Raw genomic sequence first — 15,623 nt, 5'->3', positions numbered from 1 at the left:
AAAGGTTGTCCACCGTACAATTAGCAGTGATTCGTATTTGTCCATTGAATTTGAACTCTAATTATAACCTTACAAAGATGCGGATCATTGACAAAAAAAATTGAAAAATTAAAATAGAAGAAAACAGAATATATATATATATATATATATATATATATATATATATATATATCATTTAAAAACCTTTAAAATTAAATAGTAATTTTTAATTAATAAACATATTTTATGTTAAATTTAATATTAAAATAATTTAAATACTTAATCTTAAATTAAAAAATATTTAAATAATTAAATAATTAATTTAAAGTTTTAAACTATATATATAAATTAAAAATAAATATTTTTTTTAAAACAACAATTTTAATTAAAAAAAATGTATTCAAATGTATTCAATACTTATCCACAACATTTTGATGTAAATCAAATTTTATTTTTTAGATGTATATCAGATATTCAAACATACATAATTCCTATCTTCATCGTTATAACATAGCCATTTTTGTTCAAATTTAGGTTATTTTTTCCTTTAGTGACAACAAAATGCGGCCAAACTAAGACAAATTCATACAAAAAAATATAAGACTAATTCATGCAAGAATTGGAAGAAGTGTGGTGAGGGTAGGTGATTTGAAATTTCACCTCTTCTGAAGTATAGTAACTACTAATAAACATGTGACACCGACGAAACCACCCTGAACTTATATGAGTACTTAAACAAGAATACTAAATTGTTTGTGTTTGTGTAGGGTCAACATAAAAAAATTATCAAATACTCAAAGCACGGTAAAAACAAGTTTAGAAAGTACAGAATAAATAAATTCTCATCACATCATCTTCTATGTTGAATAGACATTATTTAGCACCAAAAATTTGCCAAATTCAACTCTCATGGGAGCTCAATTAATGTTGATATAATTAGTTGAAAAGAATATACGAAGCTGACTTCGTTTGCAAGGTCAGAAAGTAGGTTAATCACTTAATCAGTTTAAAGCATCTAACACAGCATCAACAACCTCTTGAGTGGTGCTTGTCCCTCCAAGGTCATGTGTCCGGCATTGACCCTCTAGAATTACACGTTTCACCGCAGTTTCCAGTCTGTCAGCAAATGCAGGAAACTGGAGGTGTCTCAGCATCATGGCTGACGAAAGAAGCAGCGCCACAGGGTTGGCTTTCTTCTCTTCCACTTCCTTCCCACTGCCAACATTCCCAGCTGAAGCACCTTGCTCAAACACAGCATGCTCAGCCCCAACATTTCCTGCAATAGCATGCCATTTATGATTTTGATATTTTCAAGCAATGACATAAAGGATGCAGTATACGTATATGAATAATCACTTTTATCCGGACACTCTTCACAACTCCACAATCTCCATCCTACTTGGGTCAAACCAAATATATATATATATATTAAAAAAAAAGCAAGAACAACAATAATACAATACAAGGGGAAACAGATTGCTGTACCACCACAATAATTGCAACCACAACAACTGGCTTGTTATCACTATTTTAGCACAAGTCACTGTACTCCTGAGTTGATACGTAATCTCAAATTTTGAACTCATAATAGTCAAGATGTTACTTGCAACACCATAGTGAAGTAAACACTAGTTGTAAAAAGATGAAATACAACTAGAAACAAAAGCAAGGTAGCATCTAAAACTTCATGATGCTAACAATAAAAATATCTTGAATACATGAAGATCTTCAATTTAAGAGAGTTACCTGCTAAAGACTCGTGTGTTTGAGAGACTAGAGTTTTCCTAAAATAATTCACCCAAGTTAATTCAAAATTTCAAATTCACACAACTGCAAGTTAACCATAGGTTACTCAATAATTTAACGACCATGAATTCTAGCCCCAACCAACATTCCACTACAAGAAACATTGACACAACTACACTAATGACAATTTTTAACCATTATTCACTGACTCCACTACTAATTTTGCTTTAGTTGTCATATCTACCTTTGACAACTAATAAACACCACATTGGCTGCCAAGCTGCTGTTTCCTCCACTGCTTCAACCCAATGGCAGGTAAACAAATTGATATTCTAAATTTTATACAACCTTAAGATGCAATCTCTATTTTACCTACACTTTTATTTGCAAATTTCAAACCCATAAAATGCTCCTCAAAATAATCGCCCAAGAGAACTAGAGTAATAGACAAACATGCAGTAGACTCTCAACAATTTGAACATTGATCATACATCTCATAACAATGATGACAACATAAAGTAAGATGTTATTTGATGAGAAAAATGGCATCATGATCAAATTAGAGCTCTGAGTTTCTATACTTCTGTAAATAATAACCATACCTCCTGGCATGACACCAGTACCTCCAGCAATACCTGCTGCTGTATTTGCAACGAGATTTCCATACAGATTGGGGGTCACCTAGCAAGTGGAAAAAGTGCCCATTAAAACCCTTCCTTTTGATTAAAAATTGACAGAAATTGAATGGACCAATGAGTTGAAAGAGACAACCATCAGGTTGATCAATCACAAATTGCAATTTTCCTAAGTTGAACCTTCTTTCTTTTTTTCGGTTTTGGTGGGTGTGGGGAGCAAAATTCATATTTTTCTCCTATATTATACACATTAAGACTACATCCAGCTCGACTCAGGCAAATAATGCACCATTTATTATTTCTAAGTTCTTACTTTATCCTTTTCCACAGGAATAAGAGAAACAAGTTGATGTTTATTTCAGCTGGCAGAATATGTCTGTTATAAACCCCACACCAGGTATTTAGCTGATGTCTCGTGCAAAAGTTTAAAAAAAGATCAGAAGAGGAAAATAAATATATAAACATAATTGGATCCACAATAATTGCAGAGTAGTGTGGCTTGTCTCAACAATAAACTGACAGCGATAGAGCACGGCCAGTAACAGACTCTGAGTCGAACAGGTTTTGATCCCTTGTAATTATTCCATAAATATATCAAACAAAAGCAAAAAGATATAGTTAAGGGCAAGGATAACATAATGAATACCATGACATCAAACTGCTCAGGCTTTGATACAAGCTGCATGCAGCAGTTATCTACAATAATTTCGTTATACTTGATTCCGGGATACTTTGTTGCAACCTCCCGACAAGATTCCAAGAATAAACCATCTGCAAGCTTCATAATGTTTGCTTTGTGCACAGCAGTCACTTTCTTTCTGTTATTAAGGTAAGCATACTCGAAAGCATATTTAGCAATGCGCTCCGAACAGAACTTCGTTATTACCTAGCATCACATTAGTATGAGGTGCAAACAGAAAACCCATACTACACAATGTCAAGACGCTAACATCATGAGAATAATGATATAATGTATATATATATACATTTAAACATTCCAGGAAAAAATCAACAGAGAATTACAGAAGTAACTCAATTATTCATAAAATACTCTCCTAAAAACTGGGAAATCTTGGGATCATGTCCACAATTCTACAATCTTTGGGGTAATAACTTGAAAGCACACAAGACAGCAGTACACAACTCGTACAGAAAACATCAGATCAAGTCCAAAAAAGGGGAAAAAATGATAGCAGTGATTCCCAGAAAATTTTTCAATTGATAAGCGCTGTTTTTCTTCCTCATTAGCATTCATGATTGATAACTTTCTTGATCAAATGGAGCCCATATAATGTTTTTTAAGAGTTTCAGATTTTGTTGCATGGAGAAATGTGAGAATGCAAGATGTTAATGTGCATTTGGACCTAAGGTGACCTCACAAAGCACAACATGTAAGTACATCCCAGGTTGTCACTATCAACAATAATCTACATGACAAACTACAAGTAACTAATCAGTTCTATCCACAATCAATCCCAACAAACAAACCACAGGAGGAGCCAAACGCCAAAAACAAAACTATAAAAGAAAGAAAAACCATCAACTTATCTACTTCAATACACAAAAATCACTTCTACAATGAAATAATTTCTTTTATATTGAGAACAATGAATCCATAACCAAAACGCTAAACAAATATCTATATACCTACGTATTAAACAATTTTTATGCATAAAAAAATTTGAATAGGAAATCCATTTCACAATTCCACAAGAAAACAAATCGGAAATCGAAATTCACCTTGAGGCTTTCAACGACGCCGGGGACGACCTCGTGCTCGAGGCCGGAGTACTCGCCTTCGGTGTTCTCCCTGATTACGACGATGTCGACGTTGTTGTGGCGCGTGGTGATACCAGGGAGGTTGAAACAGTTGACGAGTGAAGCGTAGAGGTCGAGCTCCTTCCTCAGCTGCACGTTCAGTGAGCTCACACCGCCGCCCATCGGCGTCGCGAGTCCTCCCTTGAGGCACACCTTGTTCTTCCGGATCGACTCAATCACCGCCGGCGGCACCGCCTTCATGTCGCCGTGGACCTCGAACTTCTCGAAGTACACCGGCGCGTGAATCGCCTCCATCACCTGCTCAACGGCGCCGGTGACCAGAGGACCGATCCCATCGCCGGGAATCAGTGTGACGGCGCGCGGGGCGCCGTCTCCGGGACGGGGCATATAGGTAACGGAGCGGGACTGGTTGGTGCGCGTGGCCAGGAATCGCTTGAGGAGCGTGGAGGAAGATCGTGCTGTCGACGCCATTGGTGGCGGGCGTGAGATTAGGGATTTGTTTTTGGGAGTTTTGAAGGGTTTGGACTTTGAATGCTATGGACTGCGATTGTGACTACGATCTACGATGCGATTTCTGAAGCAGCCATAGGAAAGGTATAAAGGACCCATTGGAATAAAGGTCTCAAATCGTTGAATACTGTAATTGTATTTTTATCAAATTATTTTATGAAAATAATAACCAAACTTTTTAAAATTTTAATTTTAGGCAACCATTGTATTTCCATTTTCCAGTATTATTGAAATTTATGGATTTTTTATTTTAATAAATAAAATAAATATAATAATTATCGAATTAAATTATTTTAAAATAAAATTATCGAAATTTGTATTCTTTATTTATTTTGTTTATAACGTATTTTGATTACAGTGTCAACGTGATATTTTAAAATAAAATTATCGAAATTTGTATTCTTTATTTATTTTGTTTATAACGTATTTTGATTACAGTGTCAACGAGATAAAACACGTTGACACGTATATATCTTGTTTACCGTATAAATAAGATATATTTATTTTGTTTGCAATGTAAATGTGATATAAGAAGACAGAGTTTCAGCCTTATAAAAAAATAATTTCAATTTTTTTATTGAATTCTTACACTTTTTATTAGTTTCATAATTAGATCATTTTTTTAAATAAAAAGTTCAACACAATAAGGTGGAGCATCAACGTTTCAACAGAAAATTACTAAACAGATAAAATAAACTAATTCCTAATATCACCCCACTCTTTATAACTCTTAATCGATCGGTTAACTACTTTGCAACACCTGATTCTTGATTCTTGAAAATTCTGTCATTCCTCTTCAATCAAGTGCTCCAAATGATAACAATGAAACAAAACTCACAAATATTTTATTAATTTGACTGCGCGATTAACCCATGAACCACGTAAACTTACGGTCATTCAGCTCTATATCCACCAGTTCGATAATGTTGTTAACACACTAGCACATTTTCTTTCTTCCAATTGCACAACCTCATTGAAGACACCCAAGTAGCAAAGAGGAACCTGACATATTTCCGATAAAAAACTCAACTCTTCAATTTAATATGTGTTCATACCCTGGCCCAATAATAAAGGCCCAGGATCAAGCAAAGGACCTAATCCAAAGGGTTGGGTCTCACCAGTACCAATCTTCATCCTATGAAGTCGGTATTCACCACGACCTGTTCTAAAGAAGTCGGGCACGAGATTAGCTGGCGGATAAACACTCATTTAAATGAGTAACTACCCCTAAAATCTCTCTAACCACTTCCACGAGCCATATCTTAACCTCCCTAAGATAATGGGACGGTTAACACCCTAAAAATATGGCACTGGTGGTTATTGGTTCACCACTATAAATACACTGACACCCCTCAGGTATCTCTAAGCCCAATACTCTCTAGACCTGCTTACACCCTTGCTGACTTAGGCATCGGAGTGTCTTTGCAGGTACCACCCCCATCTCCTCGCACAAACAAGTCGGACGGAGCCTCCCGAGTTGCAGATCCTTTCGGAATCCTCCTCCTCCACACATTTGGGCCAACCAACTCCATCCAGCCCATCAATCTCCGGTTACCCACCGTAACATTGGCGCCGTTGCCGGGGACCCGAGAGATCAACCACTGATGGCGGACAGATCCCACGAAGAGGGTCATGTGGAGACAGATTCTGAGCAAGAGAATCTGGACACAGACAATAACGATGCGGACTTCACCCTCCACCAGGAAATTGATAATCAACACAGGGAAGATACCTCCGGAGTAAAAAACCCGAAGGTAAACTCTTCAGAAGGGCGCGAATCAGAGAAAGAGGGACCATCCCATGTAGCTGAACTCATGGGATTAGTCCACAGTCGCCTGGAACAGTTAGAACAAGAACGGGAGCGACAAAAGGAAACTGAAAAGAACCTAAAAGAGGAGATGGAACGACGAAAAGAGTTAGAAAGAAAACTCTTAAAGTTAGAATCCTCCCTCAAAGGTCGCAACTCCCGTGACGAACAAGAAGAGCCGCCCTTAGGTGGGGAGGATCCTTTCAGCGATGACATAATGAGGGCAAAAGTTCCGAGGAACTTCAAAAGCCCTGATATGGACCTCTATGACGGAATCACGGATCCAAAGCATCACCTGAGCAACTTCAAAAGTCGGATGTACCTAGCTGATGCTTCCGACGCTACGCGATGCAAAGCCTTCCCGACCACTCTATCGAAAGCAGCGATGAAGTGGTTCGACAGCCTCCCCCCGAGGTCGGTTACTAGCTTTGAAGACCTCTCAAGGAAGTTTTTGATGAGGTTCTCTATCCAGAAAGACAAAGTGAAACATGCACCGAGCCTCCTGGGAATAAAACAGGAGGTCGGAGAATCTTTACGAGCCTATATGGAAAGGTTCAATAAAGCATGTTTAGAGATTCAAGACCTGCCCACAGAGGCAGTCATAATGGGGTTAGTCAATGGACTCAGAGAAGGTCCCTTCTCACAATCCATATCTAAAAGACACCCCGTTTCTCTAAGTGATGTACAAGAAAGAGCTGAAAAGTACATCAATATGGAGGAAAACGCTAAGTTGAGAGACCTGAGTTGGCGACCTGGGCCCCCTCCCTCAACAAAAGAGAGGGAAAGGGAAACCAAGAAAAAGGAAGAACTCGGTCTCGAGAGACCAAGAAAATATCACTCTTATACTCCCCTAAAAGTTTCTATAGTGGATTTATACAGAGAGATTTGTAACACTGAAAGACTGCCACCCCCTAGACCCATTAAAAATAAAAAAGGGGGGAGCCGCAGCGATTACTGTGAGTACCATAAAATATATGGTCACTCCACAAACGACTGTTACGACCTTAAAAATGTGATAGAAAAGCTGGCTAGAGAAGGTCGGCTTGATAGATATCTCATAGAAAGGTCGAACGGTCATGGAAAGAGAAAGCGAGACAATATGGATAGAAGAGACCCACCGCCGCAGACTCCAGAGAGACATATCCATATGATCTCAGGAGGGTTCGCGGGAAGGGGACTCACCAAATCCTCTCGCAAAAGACATCTCAAAAGAGTCTACCAGGTTGGAGAAGAGTCATCCGACCTCCCTACCATTTCATTAACAAAAGAAGATGGGCAAGGAATAATCCCTGGACACGATGATCCAGTAGTAATAACTATGATCCTGGCGAATGCCCATCTCCACAGAACCCTAGTAGACCAAGGAAGCTCGGCGGACATCCTTTTTAAGCCCGCTTTTGACAAGCTAGGGTTGGATGAGAAAGAATTAAGAGCCTACCCCGACACCCTATACGGATTAGGGGACACGCCAATAAAACCACTGGGATTTTTGCCCCTCCACACCACTTTTGGAAAAGGGGAAAAATCAAAGACTCTGAGTATAGACTTCATAGTCATTGATGTAGGGTCAGCATATAATGCTTTAATCAGCAGAGCTACCCTTAATCGACTCGGAGCCGTGGTATCCACTCCCCACCTTTGCATGAAATTCCCGACCTCAGCAGGGATAGCAACGGTAAGAGGGGATCAAAAGTTGGCAAGGAAGTGCTACAATGAAAGCCTAAATCTGAGAGGAAAGGGTAGAGAAGTTCACACAATAGAGCTCGGTGGTGCAAGGGCCAGAGAAGAGCTGCGACCACAACCGGGAGGAAAAACTGAGGAGATACAGGTCGGCAAAGAGGAAGGGAAAAATACTCATATAGGAGCCAACCTAGGGGAAACCCTAAAACAAGAATTGACTAAGCTCCTAAGAGATAACTCCGACATCTTGGCCTGGAAGGCCTCTCACATGCCTGGGATAGACCCCGAGCTAATGTCCCACAAGCTCTCGGTTTATCCGGAATCGCGACCTGTACAACAAAGAAGACGCAAGCTCGGCCCAGAACGAGCCCTAATAGTAGAAGAACAAGTGCAGGCGCTCCTGGAAGCTGGCTTCATCAGAGAAGTCAAGTACCCAACATGGCTAGCCAATGTAGTGCTAGTCAAAAAATAGAATGGCAAATGGAGAATGTGTGTCGACTATACCGACTTAAATAAGGCATGTCCCAAGGACCCTTATCCACTGCCAAGTATTGATACCCTAGTAGACTCCAGCTCGGGGTATCAATACTTATCATTTATGGACGCCTACTCGGGATATAATCAAATCCCAATGTATGAGCCAGACCAGGAGAAAACATCATTCATCACACCCAGAGCTAATTTCTGCTACGTGGTCATGCCATTCGGATTGAAGAATGCAGGAGCCACATATCAAAAGTTGATGAATAAAGTGTTTTCCCCTCACCTGGGGAGTCTAATGGAAGTATACGTCGACGACATGCTGGTAAAGACCAAGAAAGAAGTCGACCTCTTGTCAGACCTCTCACAAGTCTTTGACACCATAAGGCTGCACGGGATGAGACTAAATCCCGCAAAGTGCGCCTTCGCGGTGGAGGCAGGGAAATTTTTAGGATTTATGCTAACACAAAGAGGGATCGAAGCCAATCCCGATAAGTGCAGAGCCATCCTAGAAATGAAAAGCCCGACTTGTTTGAGAGAAGTCTAGCAGCTGAATGGCCGACTTGCAGCCCTCTCCAGATTTTTAGCAGGATCGGCACTAAAATCCCTTCCACTGTTCTCCTTATTAAGAAAGGGATGCCAGTTCGAATGGACTCCTGAATGCGAGGAAGCGTTCCAGGAGTTCAAAAAGTTTTTAAGCCAACCTCCTATTCTGACCCGACCAGTATCTGGGAAAGACCTCGTCCTGTACTTATCCGTAGCAGACAAGGCTGTCTCATCAGCCCTGATAAGAGAAGATGAGGTCGGACAACATCCAGTTTATTTCATCAGTAAAGTTCTACAAGGCCCTGAGCTAAGATACCACAAACTAGAGAAGTTTGCCTACTCCTTAGTAATAGCCTCATGAAGGCTACGACCTTACTTTCAGGCTCACACAATAAGAGTCCGTACAAACTAACCCATGAAGCAAATCCTCCAAAAGACGGATGTTGCAGGGAGAATGGTTCAATGGGCAATAGAGCTCTCCGAGTTCGACTTAAGATATGAAACTCGGACGGCGATCAAAGCCCAATGCCTCGCCGACTTCGTTGCAGAATATGCAGGGGATCAGGAGGAAAAACCAACTACATGTGAACTCTATGTAGACGGGTCCTCCAACAAAACAGGAAGCGGCGCAGGCATAATATTGGTAGATGAAAGAGGAATCCAGATAGAGGTTTCCCTAAAATTTGAATTTCCAGCTTCAAATAACCAGGCAGAATATGAATCCTTGATCGCTGGATTAAAGCTGGCAGAAGAAGTCGGTGCTACAAAGGTGATGATATACAGTGACTCACAAGTGGTGACCTCCCAGATAAGCGGAGAGTATCAGGCAAAGGACCCAAATATGAAGATGTACTTGGAGAAAACTCTGGAGCACCTTGGGCGTTTTGCAGAAACCGAGGTTAAACACATAACTCGGGATTTAAACAGCAGAGCAGACGCCCTATCCAAGTTAGCAAGTACCAAGCCAGGAGGGAACAACAGAAGCCTGATCCAAGAAACCCTCCAGGAACCCTCAGTGGTAAAAATAGAAGACAAACAAGAAGTCCTTGAGGTAGTCGGTTTAAACCTCGGATGGATGAACCCCTTGGTCGAATACATAAAATTTGACATCCTTCCAAAAGAGGAAAAAGAGGCCAGGAAAATCCGGAGGGAAGCACAACATTACACTTTGGTGAGAAATACTCTCTACAGAAGGGGGATATCAACACCATTGTTAAAGTGCGTACCGACCTCAAGAACTACCGAGGTGTTAGAGGAAATCCACAGTGGAATCTGCGGAAATCATCTTGGAGCAAGGTCACTAGCCAGGAAAGTAATCCGAGCTGGATTCTATTGGCCGACCTTGTAGAAAGATGCCACAGAATTTGTGAAAAAGTGTCAACCATGTCAGATGCATGCAAATTTCCACGTGGCTCCACCAGAAGAACTCATTAGTATCACTTTTCCATGGCCCTTTGCAAAATGGGGAATGGATTTGTTAGGTCCTTTTCCCCAAGCGCCAGGACAAGTCAAATACCTGATCGTGGAAATAGATTACTTCACAAAGTGGATAGAAGCAGAACCATTGGCCACCATCACCGCTCAAAGAAATCGGAGGTTCCTCTACAAAAATATCATCACAAGATATGGGATACCCTATTCCATTACTACAGATAATGGAACCCAATTCACCGATTCTACCTTCAGAAGCTTAGTAGCCAGTATGAAAATCAAACACCGGTTCACCTCGGTGGAGCACCCGCAAGCCAATGGGCAAGCCGAGGCAGCCAACAAAGTCATACTGGCAGGGCTAAAGAAAAGGTTACAAGAAGCAAAAGGAGCTTTGGCTGAAGAGCTCCCCCAAGTGCTATGGGCTTACAAGACAACGCCCCAATCCGCCACTGGAGAAACGCCCTTCCGACTAGTCTATGGCGTAGAAGCAATGATACCAATAGAAATCAATGAACAAAGCCCAAGGGTAATTCTCCATGACGAGATCGGAAACATACAGGGGCACAAAGAGGAGCTCGACTTGCTCCCCGAAGTCCGAGAAGATGCCCAGATAAGAGAAGCAGCATTGAAGCAAAGGATGACTACAAGGTACAACAAAAAAGTCATTCGAAGAACATTTGCCCCGAATGACTTGGTCTTAATCAAAAACAACATCGGAGTCAGCAAATCAGGGGAAGGAAAACTTGCTGCTAATTGGAAGGGACCATACAAAGTCAATGAAGTTTTAGGAAAAGGTTATTATAAAGTAACCGACCTGAACGACACTGAGTTCCCAAGGTCGTGGCATGCTTGTAATATGAAAAGGTACTACAGTTAAAAGCGAACTCTACTCCCTGGTGTACTCTTTTCCCAACTTCATGATTTTTTCCCAAAATCAAAGGGTTTTTTTTGGAGAAGGATTTTTAACGAGGCATCATAGTAGAGGCTAAGGGAAAAAAGGCTATTAAAAACCCTTAGTAGCAAGAAGGTACCTCCCCAATCAATAAAGATCTTTTTTTTTCATAGCTCTTATAAACTCCTTTCTATTTTAAGTCTTTCTACGAAACGCGCCGACTTAAGCTCGACAAAACGTGAAAATCCCATGAACCGACCTAGATGGTCGTCAGGATAAAACGACGAGGTACAAGTCGGTGTAATGAGGTTATAGAAGTTGATCGTAAAAACTCGGAAACATCCCGACTCATAAGTTGAAAGGAAAAAACCGAGTACAAAAGAAAACGAATCGCAAAAATAACCTAAGTCATAAGAACTCAATAAAACAAAGTTGAGTATAAGGGATAACAAAAAAGAGATTAAAGGCTGTCAAAAAAGTCCTTAAACAAAAAGGCTCAGAAAAACAGACAAGCCAAAGAGAAAGGTTTTCAGAAAAAGATCAAGGAGACTTCGAAAAATCAAAATCAGAAAAGCATACATGCATAAGGTAACTTAAACCCTTATCTAAAAAAGGGTATTTATTTTGTTAAGTTAAAACCCTTATTAAAAAGGGTACTTATAAAATATTTTGTTTACGGCCTTAAAAGGCCAAAAGAAATTGTCCAAACACCACCAACAAGCAAAGAGTTTAAAAAAGGGGAGACTCACAGGCCGAGCCCCCATATAGCCATAAAAAAGTTATTTCTACAGAGGAGTAGACGGATCACCACCACCAGAGTCAGGAAGAGCGCCATCAGGATCAGGAAGAGAGGCAACCACGGGAGATGAAGAGGGAGTCAGAGGAACAACAGAAGAACTCGAAGCGTCCTTGGAACAAGGAGGGGACTCAATAATCCTCTTCCCCCGAGTCTTCAATTCTGACTCGGAAACGATCACAGGGGCAGAAGGATCCACAATAGCACCATCAATGACGACCTTGTCTGGATCTAAAGGAGAAAGATCCAAGTCAGGAGCAATAACTCCGACCTGCTCCTTGAAACTCCTCCAAGCCTCCTCGGCACCATCAGCGACAGAGTCCTCCAACTCGGCATACGCATTTCGAGAGTTCAGCAAATCCTTCTTCACAGACACAAGATCTTGAAATAAACTCTGATAACTCTCCTGTGCTGTCTTCCTCAAAGTCGCCTCCATGTTGCATTGGGCCCGCAACTTACTCTCCTTCTCCCGAAGGCTATCTCTCTCCACCCTCAGCTTGGCGACCTCCTCCTTCAACTCCCTCTCATGCTCCTGATAAGAAAGAAGCCTCCCCTCCAGCTCCTCAACCTTCGAGGTTAGCCCCAAAGAGCTGAGAGGAGTCTTCTCAAAAATATCCAAAAGCTTGCCACAAACACCCGCCGCCCTAAAACTTTCCTCAGCCAGAGTGGTGAGGTGGTTTCAAACAGAAACATCATCCATACTTATATGAGGATAGATGTTCTTTCGGACGAATGCAAGAGCATCCGCCTTAACCCCACCATCAAAAGAAGAGCCAGACTCTAAAGTCTTGCGCTTCTTCTTCTCTGGCTCAGAAAGAAGTCGGGCGGAGGGGAGCGGCCGAGATAAGGCTGAAGAAGAAATCACAATGGGCTGAGAGGGGGTCCCCATGTTCTGAGGAGGAGGAGGAGGAGGAGAGATGATTGCCCTGGCACCACCAGCCCTGACCCGGGACTTTGCTTTAGCCTCCTGAACTCTCTGGTAAGATTCCTGAGCATTCTTCCTTGCCATGTCTGCAAAAGAAATAATTAGCAAATATTACAAGTCGGCAAATCTCAAGTCGGCAGATACAAGTTGAAAATAAGAAATGTATATATATATATATATATATATATATATATATATATATATATATAAACTACCTAGTTGCGACCGAACAAAGGTCGACGATCCCTGGAGGAATTTCTTAGTATCCAAGTATGGGGCCCTCCCCCACACTTCTCGGAAAAACCCCACAATGGCCGCCTCCACCTCATCCAGGTCGTCCAGACCGTACTTCTCACAAGGGGAGGTCTCCAACCAATAGAGGGGAAAGCAAGGGGAAGAATTCTCATCCAAGAAAAAGGGGTGGTGACCCTCTACAGCTTGCACTTTGAAAAAATAATTTTTGAAGTCGTGGAAGGATTCGTCGAAAAGGGTGAAAATTCTCCGACATTGTATGGCTCGGAAAGACACCCATTGCTGCTTGTTATTTAGCCCACTAAAGGGCTTAGTCATGTGGAAAAGATAGAAGAAAATCCTCAAAGAGGTCGGAAAGTCCAAAGCGTGACTAATAAATTGGTAAATTTTCAGAAAATCCCAAGAATTGGGGTGAAGTTGGGTAGGGGCAACTCAACAGTGATGCAAAACAGACATATCAAAATGCGAAAAAGGAAGAAAAACACCCAAACGGATGATCATACATTCATACATAAAGAAAAAATGAGGGGCCGCCTCATTGGCCCTCCCAAAACAAACCCGGTCTTCTGGACCGGGGACCACCAACTCATACTTTGGCTCGTCCTCCTCAGAAGTACAAATCATGTGGTAAGTACGAAGATGAGTAATAAACTCAGTATCGACCAAGGGTTCTTCCCCTAGGACCGTGACATCAACCCATTGAGAAAGAACATCTACGGAAGCCATTTCTTTTTCCTTATAAAGGGTGACAAAAACCTACAAAAGAAAAAGAAAAGGAAAATAAAAAACACGGTCTCTAAAGGGAGGAGATACGGAGCCAAAATCTACAAACCAACCTATCTACCTACAAAATAAAAGCATGCAAACACAAAGCATGTCATGAAAGAAGGAAAGCTAACCTTTATCCAAAAGTGAAGGTTGGAAGAAGCAGAAGTCTCCAAACGCAAGAACGCAGCACGAACGAAGAAAGAAGAAATTTGAAAAATTGCAGAAACGAAAAAATGAAAGAGAGGGAAAGTATTTATAAACATGCTAAGGGGCATAATGGTAAAAGCGGGGCAGTCATTAATGAGAATGCACCGTTACCAAGACCTACGCACATCCCTAACGGACACGACGTTTGATTAGACGTAACTGTCAGAACTAAAAGGACATGGAAAGTCACGTCGGTTTCAGAAAATCACGTCGGTCCTCCAACAAGTCGGCTATGACCCCGAGCAGAATACTCGAACCCAAATCTTGAAAAAATTGGGCTCGAGTAGGGGCACTGTTCATACCCTGGCCCAATAATAAAGGCCCAGGATCAAGCAAAGGACCTAATCCAAAGGGTTGGGTCTCACCAGTACCAATTTTCATCCTATGAAGTCGGTATTCACCACGATCTGTTCTAAAGAAGTCGGGCACGAGATTAGCTGGCGGATAAACACTCATTTAAATGAGTAACTACCCCTAAAATCTCTCTAACCACTTCCACGAGCCATATCTTAACCTCCCTAAGATAATGGGACGGTTAACACCCTAAAAATATGGCACTACTCCAACGGTGGTTATTGGTTCACCACTATAAATACACTGACACCCCTCAGGTATCTCTAAGCCTAATACTCTCTAGACCTGCTTACACCCTTGCTGACTTAGGCATCGGAGTGTCTTTGCAGGTACCACCCCCATCTCCTCGCACAAACAAGTCGGATGGAGCCTCCCGAGTTGCAGATCCTTTCGGAATCCTCCTCCTCCACACATTTGGGCCAACCAACTCCATCCAGCCCATCAATCTCCGGTTACCCACCGTAACAATATGATATACAAAACATTAAATCTAAATAAATATTTCTTTTTGACTTAGAAATACTTCTACTTAAAAATATATTTCTATGCTTATAACTTACACATATTTTTAAATTATATAATATATACTAAACAAAAACTAATTACAACGTTATAGGTCGTAACAACCTAACACAAGTAAAATAGAGTTCCAAATTTCTACTTACATCGTAACAATCTAATAGAAGCAAATAGAGTTCCAAATTTCTACTAAAAACCTACCGCTAAAGCTACAAACTATGCTCTAGTTTTTCACGACTATCCTACTCATGGCTACATACAAAAAATATTTTCATATGGGATTGAACAGAATTAAATACAACAGAACTAACCTCAAA

General features: G+C 41.0%; 1 protein-coding gene across 2 annotated transcripts; it reads right to left on the bottom strand.

Annotated features, from left to right (window-relative positions):
• Positions 1-754: 754 nt before the first annotated feature.
• Positions 755-4,747, bottom strand: LOC130981854 (isocitrate dehydrogenase [NAD] regulatory subunit 1, mitochondrial-like). Of its 2 annotated transcripts, none has more exons than XM_057905587.1 (4): positions 4,101-4,747; positions 3,007-3,234; positions 2,328-2,406; positions 755-1,255 (listed from the first exon to the last, which is right to left on the bottom strand). In XM_057905587.1, exons 1-4 carry the CDS (start codon positions 4,608-4,610, stop codon positions 981-983), a joined length of 1,092 nt encoding a protein of 363 aa, XP_057761570.1. In that variant the 5' UTR covers positions 4,611-4,747; the 3' UTR covers positions 755-980. The 2 variants fall into 2 exon arrangements, with proteins under 2 accessions (XP_057761570.1, XP_057761569.1); XM_057905586.1 differs by having other exon boundaries at positions 3,007-3,246; positions 4,101-4,743.
• Positions 4,748-15,623: the final 10,876 nt, after the last annotated feature.

The sequence above is a fragment of the Arachis stenosperma genome, chromosome 5 (assembly GCF_014773155.1).
Source record: "Arachis stenosperma cultivar V10309 chromosome 5, arast.V10309.gnm1.PFL2, whole genome shotgun sequence".
NCBI classification, from domain to species: Eukaryota; Viridiplantae; Streptophyta; class Magnoliopsida; order Fabales; family Fabaceae; genus Arachis; species Arachis stenosperma.
The sequence above is the reverse complement of the archived record's forward strand: the minus strand, read 5'-3'. Positions and strand labels throughout refer to the sequence as shown.